At 42.1% G+C, this 26,778-nt stretch overlaps 1 protein-coding gene across 2 annotated transcripts in view; it reads right to left on the reverse strand.

Annotated features, from left to right (window-relative positions):
* CDKAL1 (CDKAL1 threonylcarbamoyladenosine tRNA methylthiotransferase) overlaps positions 1 to 26,778 on the reverse strand; it is an 869,422-nt gene that overhangs the window by 316,685 nt on the left and 525,959 nt on the right. For both annotated transcript variants that reach the window (XM_075585602.1, XM_075585601.1), the window contains one exon: positions 19,877 to 20,022. In XM_075585602.1, the coding sequence (XP_075441717.1) occupies positions 19,877 to 20,022 (146 nt within the window). The remainder of the gene's footprint in view (positions 1 to 19,876; positions 20,023 to 26,778) is intronic.

Below are 26,778 nucleotides of genomic sequence, written 5' to 3' on the forward strand. Positions count from 1 at the left end.
AATTAAGATGCTAAGTAGCAGACAGGTGCTGCTAATCAAATGCCCTTGATTAATTTTTCATCAGCAAGTGTGACACCTCTATAAAAGCCGAAGTTTTAGCAGTTTGCTGGTCTGGAGCATTCAGGTGTGTGTTAACACAATGCCAATGAGGAAAAACATCAGAGAAGCAATTGTTGCTGCCCATCAATCTGGGAAGGGTTATAGGGCCATTTCCAAACAATTTAAAGTCCATCATTCTACAGTGAGAAAGATAATTCAAAAGTGGAAAACATTCAAGACAGTGGCCAATCTTCCCAGGAGTGGACGTCCCAGTAAATTCACCCCAAGGTCAGACCGTGCAATGCTCAGAGAAATTGCAAAAAAAACCAAGAGAGTTATATCTGACTCTACAGGCCTCAATTAGCATGTTAAATGTTAAAGTTCATGACAGAACAATTAGAAAAAGACTGAACAAGTATGGTTTGTTTGGAAGGGTTGTGAACCAAAGCGACTTAGAACGGCGCTAAACAGCAGTGATAGTGAAACATGTGAATTAGAAATATATAGGGTGAGTTGTAAGGTGAAACGAAAAATGATTCTCAACCTTCACAGGGAATATGTACAGATTCCCTTCAAGATAATGTGTGTCCAGGGTAGGAAGGAATCATCACCCTTCCACCACCGTGCTTGACAGTTGGTATGAGTTGTTTGTGCTGATATGCTGTGTTTGGTTTTCACCAAACTTGGCGCTGTGAATTATGGCCAAACATCTCCACTTTGGTCTCGTCTGTCCAAAGGACAGTGTTCCAGAAGTCTTGTGGTTTGTTCAGATACAACTTTGCAAACCTAAGCCATGCTGCCATGCTCTTTTTAGAGAGAAGAGGCTTTCTCATGGCAACCCTTCCAAACAATGTGTGTCCAGGGTAGGAAGGGAGCAATGGTTTCAGGAACACCCCAGAAGAAAAGATAAAAAATGATGGTGCAGCAAAATAACACAAATTTGGTGTAAATGAATCTTGGCTCTATATAAATGCCTACTTACAGCAGGTAAGTTTTAAACCAGCATTAATCAGGACAGCAGGTAAGTATTAGACCAGCAGTACCAAGGACCCGAACAGATGATGATACAGGAGAAATCCCACTCGAGTAGGTGTTCATGGAAGACAAGGAGAGACCATGGTATAGATCGAAGGTATCAAATTTATAAGTTAAAAGCATATAGGAAATGTACTCACAATAAGTACATAGGACATGTGCACATAAGGTTTTACTTGAAGCAGTAGAGTGCCGGAACAGATGAAACGCTTGCTGCTTCACTTCCAAGTGACTCCCGTCGGATCGCGGTGGATGGCGTCTGACGTCACGTCCGGTGAGGGATTGACGACTTCCGGTAAGGTAAACAGGGAAGCGGGCGGCAAGACAACACAGCAGACTCGGTGCCTTCAGTTTAAGAACAGCTGTACAGGCTATGGAAGGCTCTACGCGTTTCGCTGTGCTCACGACAGCTTCCTCAGGAGCTAATGATACCCCCAGTGGGTACACACCATAAATAGTGTGTGTAATTAATCAAATTAATCAATAAAATTTGCCAAATTTCACACAGGTTCTCCTCATTAAAGGTACATAACTCTGTGGTCAAATGAGCCGCACATTAAAAGCAAACATAGATAATACAGGAAATATATAATAATAAGTGACTCAGCCTAAAAGGCTTGTACACAACGTATAAAACATCAAACCAATGACTCATTGATATTGGGAGAGAGGAGAGAAAAAGAATGTCAATTAGTCAAGGAAGACAAAACATATTGAGGATTTTCAAATATAACTACGTATTCTCAGTGGACATATAATAGTCCATGGAATGAGTATACAGCACATAGGTGCACAAATAGGGGGAAAAAGAGAGGTCACAGTGGATAAGGCAGATACCAAGTATGGGGGGTATTGAGATGGTATATATTCAAATTAAGTAAGGAATGGTACTAATTCGAAATCCGCATTGAGACCATTAGGTGTAAGAGTGTTAAGTCTGTGAATCCAATATATTTCACGTTTACATAAATCAACCTCTCTACTGCGGCCTCTCCAATGTTGCATAACATTTTCTATAGCAGTGAATTTTAGACCCTTAGTGCTTGAGCTATGATAATTCGCAAAATGTTTAGAAACACTGTGTTAATATACCTCGTCTAATGTTACTTAGACGTTCTATAATCCGGGTTTTATTTGCTCTTTTAGTTTTTCCCACATATTGTAGCCCGCAAGGGCATTCTAAAACATAGATGACATATTCTGTGTAGCAATTCATATATTGTTTGATCTTGAAATTTTCTTTGCGGCTATTACATCTGAAATTCTTTTTATCCAATTGCTTATATTTGCAAGCTTTGCAGGTGGAACAACCATAGAAACCCTCAAGTTTCTGGAACCATCCTTTTTTATTGGTATCCAGCTTTCTTATCGCACTTGGGGCAATAATACTTTTAAAATTTTGTGCTTTTTTTGAATATTATTTTTGGATTCTCTGGGATTTCATTTTTCAGCACCAAATTTGTGTTATTTTGCTGCACCATCATTTTTTATCTTTTCTTCTGGGGTGTTCCTGAAACCATCACTCCCTTCCTACCCTGGACAAACATTGTTTGGAAGGGTTGCCATGAGAAAGCCTCTTCTCTCTAAAAAGAGCATGGCAGCATGGCTTAGGTTTGCAAAGTTGTATCTGAACAAACCACAAGACTTCTGGAACACTGTCCTTTGGACAGATGAGACCAAAGTGGAGATGTTTGGCCATAATGCACAGCGCCACGTTTGGTGAAAACCAAACGCAGCATATCAGCATAAACAACTCATACCAACTGTCAAGCAAGGTGGTCGAGGGGTGATGATTTGGGCTTGTTTTTGCAGCCACAGGATCTGGGAACCTTGCAGTCATTGAGTCGACCATGAACTCCTCTGTATACCAAAGTATTCTAGAGTCAAATGGCCGAAATTGGGTCATGCAACAGGACTATGATCCCAAGCACACCAGCAAATCTACAACAGAATGGCTGAAAAAGAAAAGAATCAAGGTGTTGCAATGCCCCAGTCAAAGTCCAGACCTCAACCCGATTGAAATGCTGTGGCTGGACCTTAAGAGAGCTGTGCATAAACAAATGCTGGCAAACCTCAATGAACTGAAGCAACGTTGTAAAGAAGAGTGGGCCAAAATTCCTCCACAACGATGTGAGAGACTGATAAAGTCATACAGAAAACGATTACGTCAAGTTATTGCTGCTAAAGGTGGTTCTACAAGCTATTGAATCATAAGGTATACTTAGTTTTGCACATATGGCTTCACCATTTTGGCTTTATTTTTGTTAAATAAATGAGGACACTGTGTAATATGTCATGTGCTGTTCATCTGAGGTTGTATTTACCTAATTTTAAGACCTGCGAAGGAACAGATGATTGTTATTATGTCCTGATATGTAAAATCATAGAATTCAAAGAGGGTGTACTTTCTTTTTCACACAACTGTATATATATACATATATACACATGTTTACAATAATGAACGCACAGCTGGTATCTAATTTAAACCTTAGGCTGCCATTATGGCGTTCCCTGAATGCCACAAGTGCTGGCATTTCTGTTTGTGTCCCTGGGTGCATGGGCGCCACCAGGCTATGGCTAACCCAAGCGATCACGTTTTTGCGAGCCTGAAAGTTTCCTGCTTCGCTGATGCACCAAAAGGGTTAAAATTAATCTGTATCAAACATTTAACCTCTTAAATGTCACTGCAACCCCGTTAATTTGCTTGGAGACATCTTTAGTGCTTCCAATGCTGGAGAGTGATATGGAAAATATTGCAGCAGCATTTATAAATACAAATATTAAAAATTACAGTTTACCATTCAAAACAATAAAATCACCTTTACAAAAACATAAAAAGGTGGCTCAGTATACAGTTTATTAAGGGTTTACAATTCGTTTCACAGCCGAAGTTCTTATTTGTGTAGCAGTGTGCAGACTGATGAACTGGTATAAGATATTATGAGCACAGCCCACACACATGCAGCATGTAACCCAAGTGATCTGCGAATGATGGGAAGGGCCTGTATTTTGTAGAATGCAATGGTGACCAAGTACCTGTGTTACACAAATCTCACAGAAAGTCAAAAGTAACATGACCAAGTAACAAAAAGGTTGTAGGAGAGCAATAGTATGACAGGCAGATAGACATTAGTAGATTATTAGTAGACAGTGTGTGAACCAATCAAAATGTTAGATTGACTGATATGTTTCCAATGGTATTCTCTAGCAGCAAGTGGTGTGCGTGTGCATGTGCATGTATAAATATAGGCGTGTATATAATACACAAAAAATACATATAGCTGTACATATGCATAAACATGTAAGGAAGTATGAATGTATGCACATATTTATGCAAGTTAGAGACTTTTGGTAGTGAGTTATTTGCATTCTTTTTTCACTGGTTCATGTTCGGAAGAAAGCTATATGTGCAACAACTTACGCGCAAATGATACTATAGTGGAATAAAAGCTATAACATGTGATGGAGAACGGACTGTTGCATGGGGTTACACTCTAAACACTACAGTTACCTGCAAAAAATAAAATGACAGACTCATTTTACAGCTCAGGTGTGTTACAAGAAAAGTGGATACACAAGACGGATTTTTAAATGATCAGAATGTGTTGCACACTATTTCCCCCTGAAGAAAAGAAGGCTGAATCTATTCAGATCCTGAGCCCAAACTCGAGCTCTTGGGATAACATATCCTATGCATACTCAAATAGATGTGATTTCATTTATTAACAGAAGAAAGCAGTGAAGAGTCTTAAAAAAGTAGTGGTAGAATGAGGAGCTGCGAGATCAGGAACAAAAGGCGAGGGACGAATTTCCATACGCCGTCTAGCTAAGATTTATATGTATAAAATGAAGTGTGTAAAGATAAAATATGTATAGAAATGTGCAATGTATCGTCTTAACAACAAAATGTTTGTAAATACATGTCAAAGGTGATATCTTTCCCTATCTCCCCCCCACCCCTTCCCTTCTGTATCCCCACCCCATCCCCCTTGGAAACCTGATTGAAAAATAAATAGGTTGAAAAAAAAAAAAATATATATATATATAGTGGTACTTCTAGTCTTCAAAGCATTTCCTATTGAAAGGACACTCGCTTACATTTGTTTATATTGTCCCTTCTGTTGTGAATAGAATGAATACATGTTTGAGCCATTGTGCTCTTACACCTGGGTGCCACCGCTTTACCTTACCTTTGTGATACTTTATATAGGCCTGGGTGGCAGATCCACACCAAAGAAGGGTATCTGGACATTTCACTCTATGCTCCAGTCCGTAACAATACGTCATGAAACAATAGGTCAGTGCCTAACCAATAAAGGAGGTCTCCTGTCTCTCTCTGTAGATAACAGGATGTTTTCATTTCATGACGACATTATTTTAAACTGATTACCTTTATCTTAAACAAAGTGTAATTAATGGAAAAAGACAATACTTTAAAAGTTTAACTTAAGTATCAAAAGGTCTGATACTCCATGTAACAAATTATACAAATAACTAATAGCATTTGACGTTTACAATGGCCTCACTTCAACCTTCGTTTTAGTGTCAAATAATTCCTGCCAAAAACACAACAATTTCCCTCAAGGGGGAAAGACATCTGTTTTTCTGCACTTGAGAAACAGGGAATTGGATGCGTCCAATGCACATAATGTATTCTCATTTTACAATCTCACAAAAGCATTGGCTGGATACCGCAGAAGGAATTAGCAGATAAGCCATTCTTGCAAATGCTTCAACATGCTACTGTCAGAAACATGCTGCTAAAAAGGAAGTAGGTGCTGCATCAAATTGAAGCAACTGCGCACACACACACACACACACACACACACACACACACACACACACACACACACACACACACACACACACACACACACACACACACACACACACACACACAATGAGCTATTTGTAAAGCAGTTAGAATATACAAAGCATAATATACTTAATTTTTCCCCCCCAGCTACTTTCAGCTATTTATAGAAGATAAAAGCCTTGCCCAGAACATTCACAAGACCAGAATCAGCATTGCAGCTCAAGGAATTTTAGAACTCTGCATCCACCGTGCCTCTTACTGACGAGATCTGGCAAATCTGCGCTGTAAGAAGGGATCTGGCAAATCTGCGCTGTAAGAAGAGATCTGGCAAATCTGCGCTGTAAGAAGAGATCTGGCAAATCTGCGCTGTAAGAAGAGATCCGGCAAATCTGCGCTGTAAGAAGGGATCTGGCAAATCTGCGCTGTAAGAAGAGATCTGGCAAATCTGCGCTGTAAGAAGAGAGCTGGCAAATCTGCGCTGTAAGAAGAGATCTGGCAAATCTGCGCTGTAAGAAGAGATCTGGCAAATCTGCGCTGTAAGAAGAGATCTGGCAAATCTGCGCTGTAAGAAGAGAACCGGCAAATCTGCGCTGTAAGAAGAGATCTGGCAAATCTGCGCTGTAAGAAGAGATCTGGCAAATCTGCGCTGTAAGAAGAGATCTGGCAAATCTGCGCTGTAAGAAGAGATCTGGCAAATCTGCGCTGTAAGAAGAGATCTGGCAAATCTGCGCTGTAAGAAGAGATCTGGCAAATCTGCGCTGTAAGAAGAGATCTGGCAAATCTGCGCTGTAAGAAGAGATCTGGCAAATCTGCGCTGTAAGAAGAGATCTGGCAAATCTGCGCTGTAAGAAGAGATCTGGCAAATCTGCGCTGTAAGAAGAGATCTGGCAAATCTGCGCTGTAAGAAGAGATCTGGCAAATCTGCGCTGTAAGAAGAGATCTGGCAAATCTGCGCTGTAAGAAGAGATCTGGCAAATCTGCGCTGTAAGAAGAGATCTGGCAAATCTGCGCTGTAAGAAGAGATCTAGCAAATCTGCGCTGTAAGAAGAGAGCTGGCAAATCTGCGCTGTAAGAAGAGATCTGGCAAATCTGCGCTGTAAGAAGAGATCTGGCAAATCTGCGCTGTAAGAAGAGATCTGGCAAATCTGCGCTGTAAGAAGAGATCTGGCAAATCTGCGCTGTAAGAAGAGAACCGGCAAATCTGCGCTGTAAGAAGAGATCTGGCAAATCTGCGCTGTAAGAAGAGAGCTGGCAAATCTGCGCTGTAAGAAGAGATCTGGCAAATCTGCGCTGTAAGAAGAGATCTGGCAAATCTGCGCTGTAAGAAGAGATCTGGCAAATCTGCGCTGTAAGAAGAGATCTGGCAAATCTGCGCTGTAAGAAGAGATCTGGCAAATCTGCGCTGTAAGAAGAGATCTGGCAAATCTGCGCTGTAAGAAGAGATCTGGCAAATCTGCGCTGTAAGAAGAGATCTGGCAAATCTGCGCTGTAAGAAGAGATCTGGCAAATCTGCGCTGTAAGAAGAGATCTGGCAAATCTGCGCTGTAAGAAGGGATCTGGCAAATCTGCGCTGTAAGAAGGGATCTGGCAAATCTGCGCTGTAAGAAGAGAACTAGCAAATCTGCGCTGTAAGAAGAGATCTGGCAAATCTGCGCTGTAAGAAGAGAACTAGCAAATCTGCGCTGTAAGAAGAGATCTGGCAAATCTGCGCTGTAAGAAGAGAACTAGCAAATCTGCGCTGTAAGAAGAGATCTGGCAAATCTGCGCTGTAAGAAGAGATCTGGCAAATCTGCGCTGTAAGAAGAGAACTAGCAAATCTGCGCTGTAAGAAGAGATCTGGCAAATCTGCGCTGTAAGAAGAGATCTGGCAAATCTGCGCTGTAAGAAGAGATCTGGCAAATCTGCGCTGTAAGAAGAGATCTGGCAAATCTGCGCTGTAAGAAGAGATCTGGCAAATCTGCGCTGTAAGAAGGGATCCGGCAAATCTGCGCTGTAAGAAGAGATCTAGCAAATCTGCGCTGTAAGAAGAGATCCGGCAAATCTGCGCTGTAAGAAGGGATCTGGCAAATCTGCGCTGTAAGAAGAGATCTGGCAAATCTGCGCTGTAAGAAGAGATCTGGCAAATCTGCGCTGTAAGAAGAGATCTGGCAAATCTGCGCTGTAAGAAGGGATCTGGCAAATCTGCGCTGTAAGAAGAGATCTGGCAAATCTGCGCTGTAAGAAGAGATCTGGCAAATCTGCGCTGTAAGAAGAGATCTGGCAAATCTGCGCTGTAAGAAGAGATCTGGCAAATCTGCGCTGTAAGAAGAGATCTGGCAAATCTGCGCTGTAAGAAGAGATCTGGCAAATCTGCGCTGTAAGAAGAGATCTGGCAAATCTGCGCTGTAAGAAGGGATCTGGCAAATCTGCGCTGTAAGAAGAGATCTGGCAAATCTGCGCTGTAAGAAGAGATCTGGCAAATCTGCGCTGTAAGAAGAGATCTGGCAAATCTGCGCTGTAAGAAGAGATCTGGCAAATCTGCGCTGTAAGAAGAGATCTGGCAAATCTGCGCTGTAAGAAGAGATCTGGCAAATCTGCGCTGTAAGAAGAGATCTGGCAAATCTGCGCTGTAAGAAGAGATCTGGCAAATCTGCGCTGTAAGAAGAGATCTAGCAAATCTGCGCTGTAAGAAGAGATCTAGCAAATCTGCGCTGTAAGAAGAGATCTGGCAAATCTGCGCTGTAAGAAGAGATCTGGCAAATCTGCGCTGTAAGAAGAGATCTGGCAAATCTGCGCTGTAAGAAGAGATCTGGCAAATCTGCGCTGTAAGAAGAGATCTGGCAAATCTGCGCTGTAAGAAGAGATCTGGCAAATCTGCGCTGTAAGAAGAGATCTGGCAAATCTGCGCTGTAAGAAGAGATCTGGCAAATCTGCGCTGTAAGAAGGGATCCGGCAAATCTGCGCTGTAAGAAGAGATCTAGCAAATCTGCGCTGTAAGAAGAGATCTGGCAAATCTGCGCTGTAAGAAGAGATCTGGCAAATCTGCGCTGTAAGAAGAGATCTGGCAAATCTGCGCTGTAAGAAGAGATCTGGCAAATCTGCGCTGTAAGAAGAGATCTGGCAAATCTGCGCTGTAAGAAGAGATCTGGCAAATCTGCGCTGTAAGAAGAGATCCGGCAAATCTGCGCTGTAAGAAGGGATCTGGCAAATCTGCGCTGTAAGAAGAGATCTGGCAAATCTGCGCTGTAAGAAGAGATCTGGCAAATCTGCGCTGTAAGAAGAGATCTGGCAAATCTGCGCTGTAAGAAGAGATCTGGCAAATCTGCGCTGTAAGAAGGGATCTGGCAAATCTGCGCTGTAAGAAGAGATCTGGCAAATCTGCGCTGTAAGAAGAGATCCGGCAAATCTGCGCTGTAAGAAGAGATCTGGCAAATCTGCGCTGTAAGAAGAGAACCGGCAAATCTGCGCTGTAAGAAGAGATCTGGCAAATCTGCGCTGTAAGAAGAGAACTAGCAAATCTGCGCTGTAAGAAGAGATCTGGCAAATCTGCGCTGTAAGAAGAGATCTGGCAAATCTGCGCTGTAAGAAGAGATCTGGCAAATCTGCGCTGTAAGAAGAGATCTAGCAAATCTGCGCTGTAAGAAGAGAACCGGCAAATCTGCGCTGTAAGAAGAGATCTGGCAAATCTGCGCTGTAAGAAGAGATCTGGCAAATCTGCGCTGTAAGAAGAGATCTGGCAAATCTGCGCTGTAAGAAGAGATCTGGCAAATCTGCGCTGTAAGAAGAGATCTGGCAAATCTGCGCTGTAAGAAGAGATCTGGCAAATCTGCGCTGTAAGAAGAGATCTGGCAAATCTGCGCTGTAAGAAGAGATCTGGCAAATCTGCGCTGTAAGAAGAGATCTGGCAAATCTGCGCTGTAAGAAGAGATCTGGCAAATCTGCGCTGTAAGAAGAGAACCGGCAAATCTGCGCTGTAAGAAGAGATCCGGCAAATCTGCGCTGTAAGAAGAGATCTGGCAAATCTGCGCTGTAAGAAGAGATCCGGCAAATCTGCGCTGTAAGAAGAGATCTGGCAAATCTGCGCTGTAAGAAGAGATCTGGCAAATCTGCGCTGTAAGAAGAGATCTGGCAAATCTGCGCTGTAAGAAGAGATCTGGCAAATCTGCGCTGTAAGAAGAGATCTGGCAAATCTGCGCTGTAAGAAGAGATCTGGCAAATCTGCGCTGTAAGAAGAGATCCGGCAAATCTGCGCTGTAAGAAGGGATCTGGCAAATCTGCGCTGTAAGAAGAGATCTGGCAAATCTGCGCTGTAAGAAGAGATCTGGCAAATCTGCGCTGTAAGAAGAGATCTGGCAAATCTGCGCTGTAAGAAGAGATCTGGCAAATCTGCGCTGTAAGAAGAGATCTGGCAAATCTGCGCTGTAAGAAGAGATCTGGCAAATCTGCGCTGTAAGAAGGGATCTGGCAAATCTGCGCTGTAAGAAGAGATCTGGCAAATCTGCGCTGTAAGAAGAGATCTGGCAAATCTGCGCTGTAAGAAGAGATCTGGCAAATCTGCGCTGTAAGAAGAGATCTGGCAAATCTGCGCTGTAAGAAGAGATCTGGCAAATCTGCGCTGTAAGAAGAGATCTGGCAAATCTGCGCTGTAAGAAGAGATCTGGCAAATCTGCGCTGTAAGAAGAGATCTGGCAAATCTGCGCTGTAAGAAGAGATCTAGCAAATCTGCGCTGTAAGAAGAGATCTAGCAAATCTGCGCTGTAAGAAGAGATCTGGCAAATCTGCGCTGTAAGAAGAGATCTGGCAAATCTGCGCTGTAAGAAGAGATCTGGCAAATCTGCGCTGTAAGAAGAGATCTGGCAAATCTGCGCTGTAAGAAGAGATCTAGCAAATCTGCGCTGTAAGAAGAGATCCGGCAAATCTGCGCTGTAAGAAGAGATCTGGCAAATCTGCGCTGTAAGAAGAGATCTAGCAAATCTGCGCTGTAAGAAGAGATCTAGCAAATCTGCGCTGTAAGAAGAGATCTGGCAAATCTGCGCTGTAAGAAGAGATCTGGCAAATCTGCGCTGTAAGAAGAGATCTGGCAAATCTGCGCTGTAAGAAGAGATCTGGCAAATCTGCGCTGTAAGAAGAGATCTGGCAAATCTGCGCTGTAAGAAGAGATCTGGCAAATCTGCGCTGTAAGAAGAGATCTGGCAAATCTGCGCTGTAAGAAGAGATCTGGCAAATCTGCGCTGTAAGAAGAGATCTGGCAAATCTGCGCTGTAAGAAGAGATCTGGCAAATCTGCGCTGTAAGAAGAGATCTGGCAAATCTGCGCTGTAAGAAGAGATCTGGCAAATCTGCGCTGTAAGAAGAGATCTGGCAAATCTGCGCTGTAAGAAGGGATCTGGCAAATCTGCGCTGTAAGAAGGGATCTGGCAAATCTGCGCTGTAAGAAGGGATCTGGCAAATCTGCGCTGTAAGAAGAGATCTGGCAAATCTGCGCTGTAAGAAGAGATCTGGCAAATCTGCGCTGTAAGAAGAGATCTGGCAAATCTGCGCTGTAAGAAGAGATCTGGCAAATCTGCGCTGTAAGAAGAGATCTGGCAAATCTGCGCTGTAAGAAGGGATCTTGCAAATCTGCGCTGTAAGAAGAGATCTGGCAAATCTGCGCTGTAAGAAGAGATCTGGCAAATCTGCGCTGTAAGAAGAGATCTGGCAAATCTGCGCTGTAAGAAGAGATCTGGCAAATCTGCGCTGTAAGAAGAGATCTGGCAAATCTGCGCTGTAAGAAGGGATCTTGCAAATCTGCGCTGTAAGAAGAGATCTGGCAAATCTGCGCTGTAAGAAGAGATCTGGCAAATCTGCGCTGTAAGAAGGGATCTGGCAAATCTGCGCTGTAAGAAGAGATCTGGCAAATCTGCGCTGTAAGAAGAGATCTGGCAAATCTGCGCTGTAAGAAGGGATCTGGCAAATCTGCGCTGTAAGAAGGGATCTGGCAAATCTGCGCTGTAAGAAGAGATCTGGCAAATCTGCGCTGTAAGAAGAGATCTGGCAAATCTGCGCTGTAAGAAGAGATCTGGCAAATCTGCGCTGTAAGAAGGGATCTTGCAAATCTGCGCTGTAAGAAGAGATCTGGCAAATCTGCGCTGTAAGAAGGGATCTGGCAAATCTGCGCTGTAAGAAGGGATCTGGCAAATCTGCGCTGTAAGAAGAGATCTGGCAAATCTGCGCTGTAAGAAGAGATCTGGCAAATCTGCGCTGTAAGAAGGGATCTGGCAAATCTGCGCTGTAAGAAGAGATCTGGCAAATCTGCGCTGTAAGAAGAGATCTGGCAAATCTGCGCTGTAAGAAGGGATCTTGCAAATCTGCGCTGTAAGAAGAGATCTGGCAAATCTGCACTGTAAGAAGAGATCTGGCAAATCTGCGCTGTAAGAAGAGATCTGGCAAATCTGCACTGTAAGAAGAGATCTGGCAAATCTGCGCTGTAAGAAGAGATCTGGCAAATCTGCGCTGTAAGAAGGGATCTGGCAAATCTGCGCTGTAAGAAGAGATCTGGCAAATCTGCGCTGTAAGAAGAGATCTGGCAAATCTGCGCTGTAAGAAGAGATCTAGCAAATCTGCGCTGTAAGAAGAGATCTAGCAAATCTGCGCTGTAAGAAGAGATCTGGCAAATCTGCGCTGTAAGAAGGGATCTGGCAAATCTGCGCTGTAAGAAGGGATCTGGCAAATCTGCGCTGTAAGAAGAGATCTGGCAAATCTGCGCTGTAAGAAGAGATCTGGCAAATCTGCGCTGTAAGAAGAGATCTAGCAAATCTGAACTGTAAGAAGAGATCTGGCAAATCTGCGCTGTAAGAAGAGATCTGGCAAATCTGCGCTGTAAGAAGAGATCTAGCAAATCTGCGCTGTAAGAAGAGATCTGGCAAATCTGCGCTGTAAGAAGAGATCTAGCAAATCTGCGCTGTAAGAAGAGATCTGGCAAATCTGCGCTGTAAGAAGGGATCTGGCAAATCTGCGCTGTAAGAAGAGATCTGGATAATCTGCGCTGTAAGAAGAGAACCGGCAAATCTGCGCTGTAAGAAGAGATCTGTCAGGTTGCCTAAATAGTGGATTCACTACTACACCTAATTTTATGGCCTACAAATATACTGACCAAGTCTACCCATTCATGTAATTAATGGAGTCACTACTACACCTAATGGAGTCACTACTACACCTAATGGAGTCACTACTACACCTAATGGAGCCACTACTAAGAGGGAGAAGGTGTGGCTCAGTGAGCAAAGACACGGACTCTCTAAACAATGTCCCGGTGTCAGCTCCTCGCGACCTTGGGCAAGTCACTTAATTTCCCTGTGCCAACCGGGATACCAACCCCCCACCCCTCGTCCCCCCCCCCCCCAACATAAAATACAAGATGATGATCATAGCAACAAAACGTCAGCACATAAATCAATTGTGCCTCTAATATTTTATGTGCAATGTAACGTATACCGGTAGCGCTTCTAATAAAAAAATAAAATGTAAGTTAGGTATCTTATATGCAATTAAAAGAAAGGGAATGACTTAATGCGCCTGCTTTACAGCCCAGACATTGCCTTGCAATCTATCACCGAATGTAAAACAAGATCAGCACAGACCTGATACGTCAACATGATGTACATAAAAAATGTATGAAACAAACACAGGCCAACAATATTCTTGCAGTTCCTGGGATCTTTTGCTAGAACCCCAATCCAGCTCTGAAAGGGTTAATTATTATCCCCGTTCCCTGAAGCACATGTTTCAGCGTAGTGCGATAATTGATGCTGTATTAGCTCCTTTCAGAAGCCCCCATCATATAAGCAATGGAAATTAAGCACGGTTCAGTCGTTTTACTCATTTGCCCTATAAGCTGAACTCAGCAGCGCTTGTCTCAACTGGCGTGAAACAGCAGCAGATGTCCAGGAGAGGAGGAGTATGCAAAGCGTTAACAAGCACAGCTACAAGGCATTCAATAAAGTTCCACTGATTCATTGGCCAATCACTCTTCCATTAGGAGAATCCCACTTTGGTTTCTTGACTATCTGTGCCAATAACAAAGTTAAGAAACGCATACGAGCTGCTTAGCCGTCTACAGGACCAATGTTCTACCAAATGGAAGATTCAAATTCCCCTCACTTTAATATTCAAGGTGATCAAGCGACCATAAAAATATGGGAAATATCCATTTTCCATATCAAATTGTTACAGTCTTCTTACAAGTTTCCTGAAAACCAAATGTGCAAGGAACAGCCTGGAGATATATGAGAAGGAAGTATCAATGTATCATCAGTCATATGCCATATACAAAGAATGAATGGAGGAAGTTGGAATTGGAGAACTCAAATATCATACATGATCATTTAGATTACTTTAAATAATAAAATAAATTAAAAAAAGAGAGAAGTGGTCAAATTACCAGAACAATTATTGGTAAAAACAAACACACTAAGCAAATACTTTTCTTTTTTTAAACTAGGCTTTGGGCACTTTCACTTCAAAAATAAAAAAAATCCCTCACAAAATCAAGGGATTTGATAAGGGATTTTTTCCTCTACAGATTTTTCTGTCGAATGTGATCAATCCTTTGTCATTTGTCAGTGGCCAAGCATAGGTGAGAGCACTGGGCGGGTGATTGTACACTTTTATAATGGAACGTATATGTTTTTATAGATCAGCAGATAGTTCGTCAGCCTGATATGTAGATAAACACACAGATAAATAGGTTGGCAGACAGACAGGGAGATGGATGAGAAGCCGGCACATACTGCAGATAGATTACATGCAATGGCAGACAGTGGATATCATTTGTATAATGACTGCTCATCATGAGGGAGGGGAAGAAGTGGAGCAATAACTCAGGAGAGGTGAAACCACAAATGAATTATGAAACCCCACCCCGTCCTCTGGTAAGTGATGATCTGTCAGTATAAAAAATGATATTCATGACCCACCATTAGACATATTAAACGTGACACTGGGTTCAAACAATAAAATATTCCTTAAGCGGCTTTGACAAAATCAGGAGGAACTTGACCAACCTTATGGCTGCATACAATGAACACCACATCTTATCTCCTGCCCCTGTGTTGTACATACTGCCCCTGTGTTGTACATACTGCCCCTGTGTTGTACATACTGCCCACTATCTTTCATTCATTTATGTGATTTTAAAAATTAAATAAAAGCTAGTCTTGGTATTACAATAGTGCACACAACAAATCCCACCGAAGGGAGGGTGAACAATATATTATTTTATGTCCATAAGTGCAAGATGGAAAAGAAGAGAGAGTTTCATGGTGGGCAAGCAAATAAAGGAGTGAGAAGCAAACCAAAGGACAGCTTTTACATTTGAAAACCAGTGACTTGGTTCCCGCAAGCATAAACCCCAGGAATATTGTGTTTGTACCTTAGGTGTCAGGTTGCTATACCTAACCTTTTTTTGTTTTTGCACTGGGTTTGCATACTGTATCTCCTATGAGTGTATGGATATAGCGTTCTAACTTCTCCCGGGGCTAGGTGAAGGCGATCGTTTATACCAGTGTCCGTATTTGCAATCCTGCTGCTTAGATTTGTCATCTAAGAGTAATATTAAAGGGAAAACATAAAACAAATCTGGCATTAGTCAGTAAAGATGCATTGATCTGCTTGTTTTTGAACTCCAGACTGCAGTGCATTTGGCATCTGTCCTACTTGTAAAAGAAGCTCATTCTGCTTGCACTAAATGATGCTGTTAGACAGGCCTACAGAAGAGAAGGACGGTAGAGGAATTCATTTATTCACTGCATCTTGCCGCCCCGTTGCTGCACCAATCACACTCATTGAACTCAATCAATAGCAGACATTTAAAGTGAGCCTCCTATATTCTGGTGCAGGGTCTACGTATTTTTACCCCATTGACACCCACAGCCAGCATTCATAGGAGAAGCCAGATGTTGGAACAGCTAAAGCAACCGGAGAAGTTGCTAAACATTGGAAAGTATGTGATTTTTTTTTTTGGAGGCAAAACCCGTTTCTTCAAGACCGTTTAAGTTTATTTGTACAGTAATTACTTGTGCTTTGATCACTGTATTGAAGATAATAGTGAGCCATCACTTTAGCTTACGACTTTAAACTAAGTAACGTGGCACAGATGTAGGAGTAATCCTGAGACTTGCTGCTACTGTGTGCAAGGGAAAAAACCTTTAGCAATTGCTGTTCTAGCTGCTTAGACACATCACCTTCAACCACTTCTCTACTTTAGCTATTGAAGGTCTGAAGAACTCCCACAGACTAAAATAAGGAAACCCTATATTCTTAAAACATAGAGACCACTAAATGGGATGGCACCATCAATAACGGGTCTGACTTCAAGGCTACAACAAAACTGGATCCCTACACTTTGAAACAAATGTTAAAACGATTATTTATTGGGTAGCGCTCTGCTTTTGGCCAGCGCTTTTAAATGTGGATATTAAGTGATTCACACACATTTAATATTGTTGCAAAGGATACATGCTTTAATGCATTTCCCTATGACCCAACGTGTGCCAACACTGCTAGGTTACCCTAAATCCAACTGCTGTTATGATAATGGCTGCCAACTTTTAAAGGGGATAATGAATCCTGTTCAAGTCAGCTCAGATACTGAGCAATGTAATGAGGCCTCCAGCTACAACAAATGTCTGCGTTAACCCATCCAGAACATTCAAGGTTTTACAGAAAGCACTTCTCTCTGACAGTAAATTGAGAGGCTTAGTGAAAAAAAAGGGTTTAGTTCTGCACGTGGTCACTTTAGGTACTAAAAATCATGATATGCACCCTTGCAAAACACGTATTAGTATTATTAAACAAATCCAGAAGATTAGTGACTTAAGTAAATGTAACCCCCTTTCCCTATGCGAAACCGCGGGCGGTTACGCGTGCTGCCGATACCTGTATGCTCACAGGAGGCCTAAGCCTCCACTTCTGGGAGCCTGTGGTGAGCTCTCTGTCGGTGCAGCGCCTCCACTTAGGAGGATCCCAGTGTAGGCGGCATTAACTCCTCATAGGAAACAATACGACAATAATAATACAACCAATGTATATACAACACACTTTACTAACACAGTAATAACACAATAATACAATAACACACACTTCATAACAATAATAAAGACATCACACAATGATTGGTTCCCCCAAAGTACTCAGGTTGCCCTGGGCACCTGAAACCCTGATGTCCACAAGGCGGATCCCACCCAAAGTGTGTGTGTGTGTGAGGGCAGCGCTACTCCTCTCCATCTCCCTAACCCGCCCACCCCCCCCCCCCCTTTGTGATGTGATGGTGCACGATCGTACCTTCCTGGTCTCAGGCCAAACCAGGGTATATTAACAGTAGGGTAATGCTGTAGTATGTCCTACGCAGTGGGGCCTCCAACACCAATACTCTCACGCCGTAGGGTCCAGGCTTGTGACCGCGCGGTGGCAACTCCAGCGAAGGGTCTCTCACCAGATCCACAGCAACAGCAGTCTCTTGGCACTGAGCACTATAGGGAAATCCCTACAGCTAGCAGTCCCTACGGTATTTAAACTGGTGGCTCAGGGCCTATCTGGGGCCTAAAGGGGCAGTATATACAGTAGTCCTAACCAGGAAGCCACTGGCTCCCTGAACACTACTTGCTCCTCTCTCGTTTTCAACTCCCTCGCGACTGTCACCTCTCGAATTCTGCAGAGCAGTTCTCTGTTCAAAAACGACCGCTCGCACCACTTTCTAGCAAAGCCCCCTGGGACTTATAGTCTCTGACAGTGTTATCAGCAATGCCTAAGATGTCCGCTGCTCCGGTCGCAATTGCGCATGCGCCCCGCTCGTGCGAAGCAATTCCCCGCACCGGAGGCAGGTAGGGGGGACCGTAGGTGGCCTCCGCTACATAAATATGTTGCAGATTAAGAGACACCGCTCAGAGAGAAGAAGAATAGGATCAATCAAAGTTTTCAAAAGTTGGAAAATGTCCATGATAAGATTTTGAAGCCCACAATAGAGAAAAAGTTACGATAAAGAAGAATATTGTTTACTTACTATAGGGTTGTGAACACAAAGGTGTGCTTTTTTTTATTATTATTACTTCCCCCCAGGTAACAGCATTATACAAATTCATGCCCATCTCCAGATAAATACAGCCATGCACATCAATGAAGACAGATCCGAGGCGTCTCATATCCATTTGTTGCACAGAACCTGTTCACTTTTGCCTGTTTAATGCAAAATCTAAGACTCCACATGATGCTTTTTATTTCATGGATTGTGGAGTATTGGTTCATATATGAGGCCAATTACCTGCCATCAGCACCTACCAGCTTCTCTACTATCAAAGTGCATCTTTTAGAACTGGGCAGAGCCCGAAAAGAAAGTGTGAGTTTCAGGTTTAAATCTAGAACATCACTTGGCTCTTTGCAGGTCTATCTATCCAGGGAAGTGTGTTATTTTTTTTGTGTAAATCACTAAAATCAATATTGAAATAAATACAGATGGCTAGTTCTCTCTCTCTCTCCCCAAGTCATTGTAACGGCTATGATCAGTGACCTAAAATGGTTTACACCTAAAACTAATTTTATTTCTCCAATTAATGTTTAATTCTTTGTTTTACCTTGTGTACTCTAAATGATGGGGATGTGAACAGCAGAAGGATGGTGGGCATACGTTTAGTGTGTCACCCACTGTTATCTAGTAAAATTATTATCTTAATTCATCATGGCCAATGTAAATGGCAATGTATTGACGTAAACTGCACAGCTTACCAACAGTATTCTGCTTTATAGATGTCTAGCTGTGTCCAGCAATGTAGGATCAATATCTTGAGGTGTACAAATATGCTATGGTCTACCCCGTACAATATGAACACTTAATACAGCATGTTAACACTTACCAATGCAGGTGCACGGCTCTGTCTCACATACATTTTTTGATCATGATTGGGTTACACCTACTGTATATACAAGAGATACTTTCGGATAGTTACCTAAAATGTTTAGCGTTCCCCGTTTCCACCTCACTCAAACCAATGCAAGTCAATGGAAGGATAAGAGATCAGCTTCATTGTCCTACCCTACCCCTTGAAAATCTGCCCAACATAAATTTGGTTGGAATTCTAAAGTCTGAGAGTCATTTATTTAAGTACATAATTATTGTTTTTTAATGTGTTATTTTGTTGTGTCCACAGGCTATATTATGTAGCGTCAATAATTTGAACAGGTATTGACAGTCCAGAAGTTGGCAAATTAATTCCGTCACCGAGATGAGACTTACTGTAGTGCCGACGAGTATTCTAAAACAAATCTGGGGCAATCACCAACAAGACCCAGGTACATGCTGGGTACATGCTGCAACATTTCAGTGACATTTCTGCAGACAGACTAATGGCCCATCGGATTAACAGCGGGGGTCCCTGGTTGTCCCATTCAAACTGAATAGGACTGCCAGGGTCCCCTGCTGTGTTAATCCGATGGGCCACTAGTTTCTGCAGAAATGTCACTGAAATGTTTGCAGCATGTACCTGGGTCTTGTTGGTGATTGCCCCAGATTTTCCAAGGCAACTTTTAGAATACTCGTCGGCGAACCTGTATGTTAACAGTCCTGAATCCTTCAAAGAATCCAAAGCCAATAACATTGTATACACCTTTCAAAATTGACCTTTTTGTAGGAAATCAGAAAGAGAAATAAAACAAAAAAAAAATGCTTCTTTGTCTAGTTTTACGTACATCCAAAGTACCTGCACATACCTGCACTCAAACGATCTCAATTTGTGTTATTTGACAGAAAAGAAAAAGTAGACTCTTTTGAGAAGTAAAACGTATGCCTTCCAGGGATGAAAGTCATTCTGAGGGACGCTGAACCCACATCAATGCTTTGTTCCTAGGAATTTAAGAACCTTGAAGAAGTATTTTCCCTTTTTTTTTTTCTTTCCCCCTGCACAGTGATAGGAATAAGTTACCTTTCAGATGTTGTGGAAGAAAGCACTGCTAATCTCACACACCACACCAGTAAACATACCTCTCTTTCAAAAAATCCGCCACTCTTTTGAAGTCTGCTGTGCAGTACTCTCTCTTCATGTCCATAAGCACACTGTCTGAGGCAGACTGCACTGGGATGTGCAGAAACCCGTACACTCGTGGGTGGTTTAGAATCTTTGCCATTTCCTGAAACGGAGGGAAAATGCTTCCGTTTATTCATTATAGAACAATAAATAAATCATTGTAAGACTAAGGAAAGGGTAATTAATACATCATGTAAGTTACTTGAACAACAGAAGACTTGTGAAGGGACTGTTACATCTGCAGTTCCTCATTCATACGAATGCCTATGATCAATGTTGCAAGTTCTCCTCATCACCTAATAACCAATTCATCTTATGTCATACGTCTAGCCCAGTGGTTTTCAACCTTTTTTTGGTTAAGAAACCCCAGAATACAAGTGTGAAATTCTGGGGAACCCCAAACCCTCCCCCACGCATCACTCCCCTCGTGTCTCTATCCTCACACTCACTCTCCCCCTCTCACAAACACACACACATTCCCCCTCTCGTTTACTCACACACACACACCTCACTTACACCCTCTCACCCGCACCCTCTCACTACACACTTTTAAGGGAGCAAACACACACACCCTCTCATTTACACACACACACTCTATCTCACTTTAAGTGAGCTAACACCCCCACCCCTCTCTGACTTTAAGGCCGAGTTCAGGGTGGCTGCTACGCGACGTGCACGCGCACATCCGTCGCAATTTTGGGTTGTTCGGTGGGAGTTTTCAAACTGAAAACTCCACCGGCGGCAAAGTACAGCGTTGACGCTGCTACATTTTGCCGCTACAACCCAAAATGATTTTTCGGGCTGCAGTCGCGTCACGTGAGCTGGTTCAGCGAACCAGCTCCGTGACACATTCGCCACGCCCCCCACGACCCCAAACGCTGCGACCCAACTCCTGCAGCCAAGGCACAGATCGCTGGGCTGCGGGAGCGCGCGGCGGAAGCGCGCACGGACACTCGCGCCATAGCATCCACCCTGAACTAGGCCTAAGGGAGAAGAAAGCGCATGCTCTTACCCAATCCTTCCTCTTCCTCCTGTCAGCCGGAAGTTGACGCGACTTCTGGTGCTGGCAGGAGCAGGGAGAGGAAGGATAGCAGTGACCGGGCGGCTGCTGCTCCTGAACTCGGGAGCCGCTGGGTCACTGATACGTGGGGTGTCACCATGCCTATGACACCTGGGAGAGTTGTACCTGCTCTCTCTTTCCCCTCCCCCCGGCCACAGAACCCCTGAGGGGTGCTCGCGGATCTCCGGTTGATAATCACTAGTCTAGACTTTAGAAGAGGGGTGAGTGTGACAAACGTGCCAATTTTGGCATGCAGCATCTGTGGAATAACCGAGTACTTGTGAGTGTAAAACAGAGAAAACCAGTAAGCTCCTAAATTATATATCCCCAAAGTAACCACAATATATATATTTGCATTTGAGTGTCAAAACGGAGTGCTACTGGGCATGGCAATATATAGTTAAAATCAAGGACAGAACATAGAACACAGACAGAGCCCAATGCTACTTCCAATGACACAGATACACAGTAAAGTACCTATATATATATATATATATATATATGTATATCTAAACTAAAAACATATGGTCATTTAGAATCAAACTAAATGACCATATGTTTTTAGTTTAGATATATATATATATATATATATATATATATATGTACTTTACTGTGTATCTAAACTAAAAACATATGGTCATTTAGTTTGATTCTAAATGACCATATGTTTTTAGTTTAGATATACATATATATATACATATATGTATATATCTAAACTAAAAACATATGGTCATTATATATAGGTACTTTACTGTGTATCTGTGTCATTGGAAGTAGCATTGGGCTCTGTCTGTGTTCTATGTTCTGTCCTTGATTTTTACTTGTGAGTGTAACCTGCTCAGTGAGGTTGGCAATGCATTCTGCTTTGCCAAGCTACATTACAGTATGTACCCAGAATCAAGAGTATAGCGAAATTCAAAACCACAGGAGCAATCATCTCATCAGAAAACAAGTCTATCCAGCACAATCTCAAGACCACCTTAATTTTCAACACACATCATTTAAAGGGCTAATCATCAGTGCATTAGAATACTTGATATGCAAAGCACTAACCCAGGAATATCCATAACTTCATTAGACAATGCCCAAAAAAAACATTATCGTCTTTTTCTTCCACTTCATAGGCACCAAATTAATTAAACACTAAGGTAAGGGTGGGGAGGAGGAATGCAACCGTTTTAAAGGCAAACTGAAAAGACATAATTTGTGTTTTCCTCTCAGTGGCTGCAACTGTAAAGAGCTGCAATTTGAGTATTACAAAACAAAGATTTTACATTTTTTAGACATATTTGTCACTATAAGACCCATTCATCAATTTGCGTCACTGAGCAGTTAAATTGCGCCTATTAAAAAAGGCTCCAAACTAGCAATCCAACTAGTATTAGTTACTGTTACCAAAAAAAAGAGAAAGGAATTGGGATTGTGCTACAATATGCACATACTAAAACATAATATCCAATTGTACTTTAATAGGAATACTACAAGATTATGCAAACTCAACCTTTAACCTGCAACATGATTATACATGGAGAATGAAAATCAAATAATCATTAAACAGTAGCCAAGCCTCCCGGGAGAAGGGACTTGTCTTAATCTTTTAGAAGAAAATGGCAGCTCTCTATTCTTCAATGCCCCAAAGCAGGTAAAGGTTAAAAGTGCTTTATGCAAACACTCTCCCTTTTCTAAAGCACTTCAGGCACTTTAGAAATTAGCAGAAAGCCTGCCAATGTTGGGCCCCAGCGTTTGGCCATGAAACATGTCTCCAGTTATGAACAATGTCTCCAGTTGATGATCTTGGCTCTAGGCAAATCTATATATGCATCACTGCTGTTGTGTCCTCTTTGGTCTTTAGAAATTGCAGGTTATGTACTGTAAGCATTCAACATTTTTTATTTGAAGTAAATGCAGAAGAGCAGGTCACCAATATCAAAGAATTACACTGCTAAGAGCTTGCAAAACAATTGCTTTCTCAACCATTCAAAAACATATGTGAGACAAAGATCAGACTTGACAATGTATACAAAAAAACTAGGTGCATATCAACACAAACACACTTCCAACTGACCCTTGCAAAAACGGTTTACACCTGGGATCTTCCATCTTTTCAGCTCTAAACTTTAACGCCCTTTTAGTAAATTTCCAAAACCGCTTAATGCCCACATACCTTCCTTTAGGCGTGCAGACTAAATGCCATACACAAATCCCCCCAAGTTTGGCAAGTCCTCAGATACACAGTGCGTGTAGTTGTAACATATCTGGCCTGTTCCCTGGACAATGTTTTTGACCCTGAAATAATAGCTCAATCTCCTACCTCAGAACGTGTTACAATAACTGTGCCATGCCCGTCTTATAGCATTCTCTGTGTCTGTATTTTATTTATTTTTTCAACTGAATAAAACATGCAGTTTTTGTACATGCATTCTGACAAAATGTATAAAATATGGGATTCAATTTAACTAAACATGGAGATTTACTAGAACAAAGTAAAAGACAAAGGCAGCCACAGGGACATTGTGAGCTATGTTGCTTATAAGAACAGCTAATCACAAATTGCACTCTCTTTAGATTCAGAGACAGATGTGCATGCAGCACAATCCAAGGCAACTTATCACCTTATTAGACATTATAATTCAAATTAGGTACATGCTGTCACTTGCATGTAGGAAGCCACGCAGCCATAACACAATTTCATGTCTGTAGCGCAATCAAGATCAGGAACATGTTACGTTAATGAACTTTTGCTTTACTCTACTGATGTGTCAGAAGCCCAGCATTAATTAGCTGAACTCCGCTTATACCATCTTTATATTTTACTCCAACCAGCAAGAACCCCAGTGGTGGTGACAATCAAGAATGTGCTTGAAATCCCAAGGCAATTAAGTGACCACCTGATACCCAGTATACATACTGACCAAATTACTAAGAGGCATGAAATAGGCAACCCGAGTCAAATCTGAAATCCTGGTAAGTGTTTTTCTTAAAGCAGCAATCCTCCCAAAAAACATAAAATTAAGTCATATCAGATTGTTCTATTTCTAACTTCTCATTTTCTTTTAAATCCCATTTTTTTTACAATGTTTCCATCATTCTTTCACTTCAGTCAGCTGTTGCCATGACAGCCGCTGTTGTCTTAATGAGTGTGGATGGCAGCGGCCATTTTAACCTGTCAGGTGATGCCCTTGTGTAGCGACCATGTTATGTGCAGGCCCCGCCATGTTGTGAAAAGAAGGGGAGGATACTCCACTTCCAATCTCATCGTGTTCACCGCTAGAGTTGGGCAATTTGTAAAAATTCAATTTACCTTTTCCCCCCTGGATGTTGGACACAATTAGAAGAAAATATCGAATATGTTGCAAAGAATTTGCAAGTATTTTTTCTTTGTGAGAAAAAAAAACAAAAAAAACTTTCGTCAATTGGCAAAAATGCTTTGCGAACTTTTACAGATTTTCGTACTTTATAGTTTTTTAAACCTAGTGGTGTTTTTTAATAATTTTTTTAATTTTTTTATAGTCTAACAAAAATGACCAAAAAACACAGTTTCCACAGTGAACTTCAATTTTGCAGAAACATTTGCCCATTTCTACAACGCTACTGTATATCCTGCTGGAATACATAAACATAACTCTGTATGTCATCGGGCCCATTGAGTGCCAGTAATTAACACGCAGCACACCTTTAGTCACTCACAAAGTGTAAAAAAAAAATTACATAAATAACCATGGTCTAAAAATCAACATTTAAAATGCTTTCTCTATCGTAGTGTGCCATTTTTCAAATGTCCAAAACGGGCAGGGAAAACCAGAGTCCTGTTGGACCAAGAAGTGTAGATAATTGTGTCAGATGAGCTCTGCTCGGTTGTAGAAACAGGTGCTGCAGTTACAAGGGATAAGCTGGACCTCAGGGGGCAGGGAATAGGGTTTGCTATGGATACACCTCCTCAAAACAGACTGATGAATGATGGTAAGGCTTTTGTACCAGTTCCTCTGCATCCCCCTTAGCAGGAAAGGGGGCGGGGGAGGCTGGGGGAAAGGCGGCTCTAGCGGGATAGAAATAGTAGTAAATGGGAAAAGGGTAGAAGACAAAAGGTGAACAGAAGGATAGAAAAGGAGACAGGAGGGAGATGGAGGGTAGAAAAGCAGGCATAGTGGGAGCAAAGGATAAAAGATGGTTGCACGGTGGGAAGAGAGGAATAGAAGAGAAGGTAACACAGGTAGAGGGTGGATAGTGATCGCAGAGGAGAAGGCAAAAATAGGTGTCAATATGGAAGACGAAAGGAGAAGATGATAAGGTAGAACAGAAACAGGGCGCTACGATCCTCATTTGTTTTGCTCCATCCTTCCTCTCCCTTGAAGAGAGGGGTCTGTGTTTGTGGGCCACAAGATTTTGCAACAGCTCACTATTTTTACAGATTGCCAACCAGTTATGCAGCAACTTACCGTAGAAACATGCAGGCAATGTAAATTATAAGTGATTGCATTTACAAATCAGCTTTAACAGCTGTAAACATAAGTGAACCCATGCCCCAAACTTACAATACAAGGTGAACTCACAAACAGTAGAAATAGATCTACATATGAATATAATTTTTGTAAAACTGGCCCATAGGTTCTCAATATTGAGAATAAAGACCAGCATAAGATATTGGAGCCAAAATAAATTACAGCTGGTTACCTAGCCGTCAACATTTCTTAATCCCACCTGCCTTTGAAACACTAAATGATAACCGAATGTGTATGGCAAAGAATGCCGGGTTGCTATTTTGTGTTACAGAGCGTGGATGGAATCAAACTGGCATACCTGCCAAGGGTCTGTGTGTTGGGGCTAATTTAGGCTAATGAACCAATGTACGGCGATAGTGCGGATTACAATCCAGTGCAGCTTTATAGGAATGTTTTCGTCTGTGTTAGACATTGTTCTGATCTGTATTATATGTGGAGCCTCGCAAACACACAAAACAATAACAGTATTCTAAATGTCTTTATAGGGCAGAAACATTTTAGCCCATCTGGTTGGCGAGATCCCTACCCAAGGCATAGACAAGCAGGCACACAGTAAGGAGATGGTCCACCTGCAGTGACAAACATGAAATACAATACATCTGCTACAAAGCACGGACATGTAGCCAAAAGCAGCAATGTAAAACACAAGGAAAAAGAGTACAACACACAGAACAAGGTACAGTATACGCATCCATAAAAAAAGATTTCATTTAGATTGTATATGCAAAGCACTCTCTCTTTTCAGAGAAACCAAGTCTATTACAATGTGCGCTCTTTGAATAACAGCTCTATTGTTGAGATAACAAGAGGCAGACTTACCCATTCATAGACTAGGGATGTGTATTTACTTTTATCAAGGTAAAATAATTGCAGTCATGTTGCCCAGTGTGTTTTTTTAGTCTCTAGGCTTGCTAGTTACACAAACACACGCACACACGCACACACGCACACACACACACACACACACACTTTCCCTTACATGCACCGTGGAAGCCGAAACAGTTGCACATAACACGCAAGCTGCACACACTCAGCAAGACACGGGCATACCCGGCAGCTGGCTAGTCAAAGCTTGTCTCCTGCGTGTTAACCCCTTCAGTGCTGGGTGCGACTACATTTTTTTCCTTCTTTTAAAGTCCACACTTAAAAGCAGCAATCCCCCACAAAAATGTATCATGAATGGGGTAAGAGAAACGGTGGGGGTCTCTGGAAAATAAAAACGAGTCAGATTTCATCTATATATATATATATATATATATATATATTTCTCAAACCGTTGTATGCCTGTCTGTCTGTCCTG

Source organism: Ascaphus truei, chromosome 2 (assembly GCF_040206685.1).
Source record: "Ascaphus truei isolate aAscTru1 chromosome 2, aAscTru1.hap1, whole genome shotgun sequence".
Taxonomy (NCBI): domain Eukaryota; kingdom Metazoa; phylum Chordata; class Amphibia; order Anura; family Ascaphidae; genus Ascaphus; species Ascaphus truei.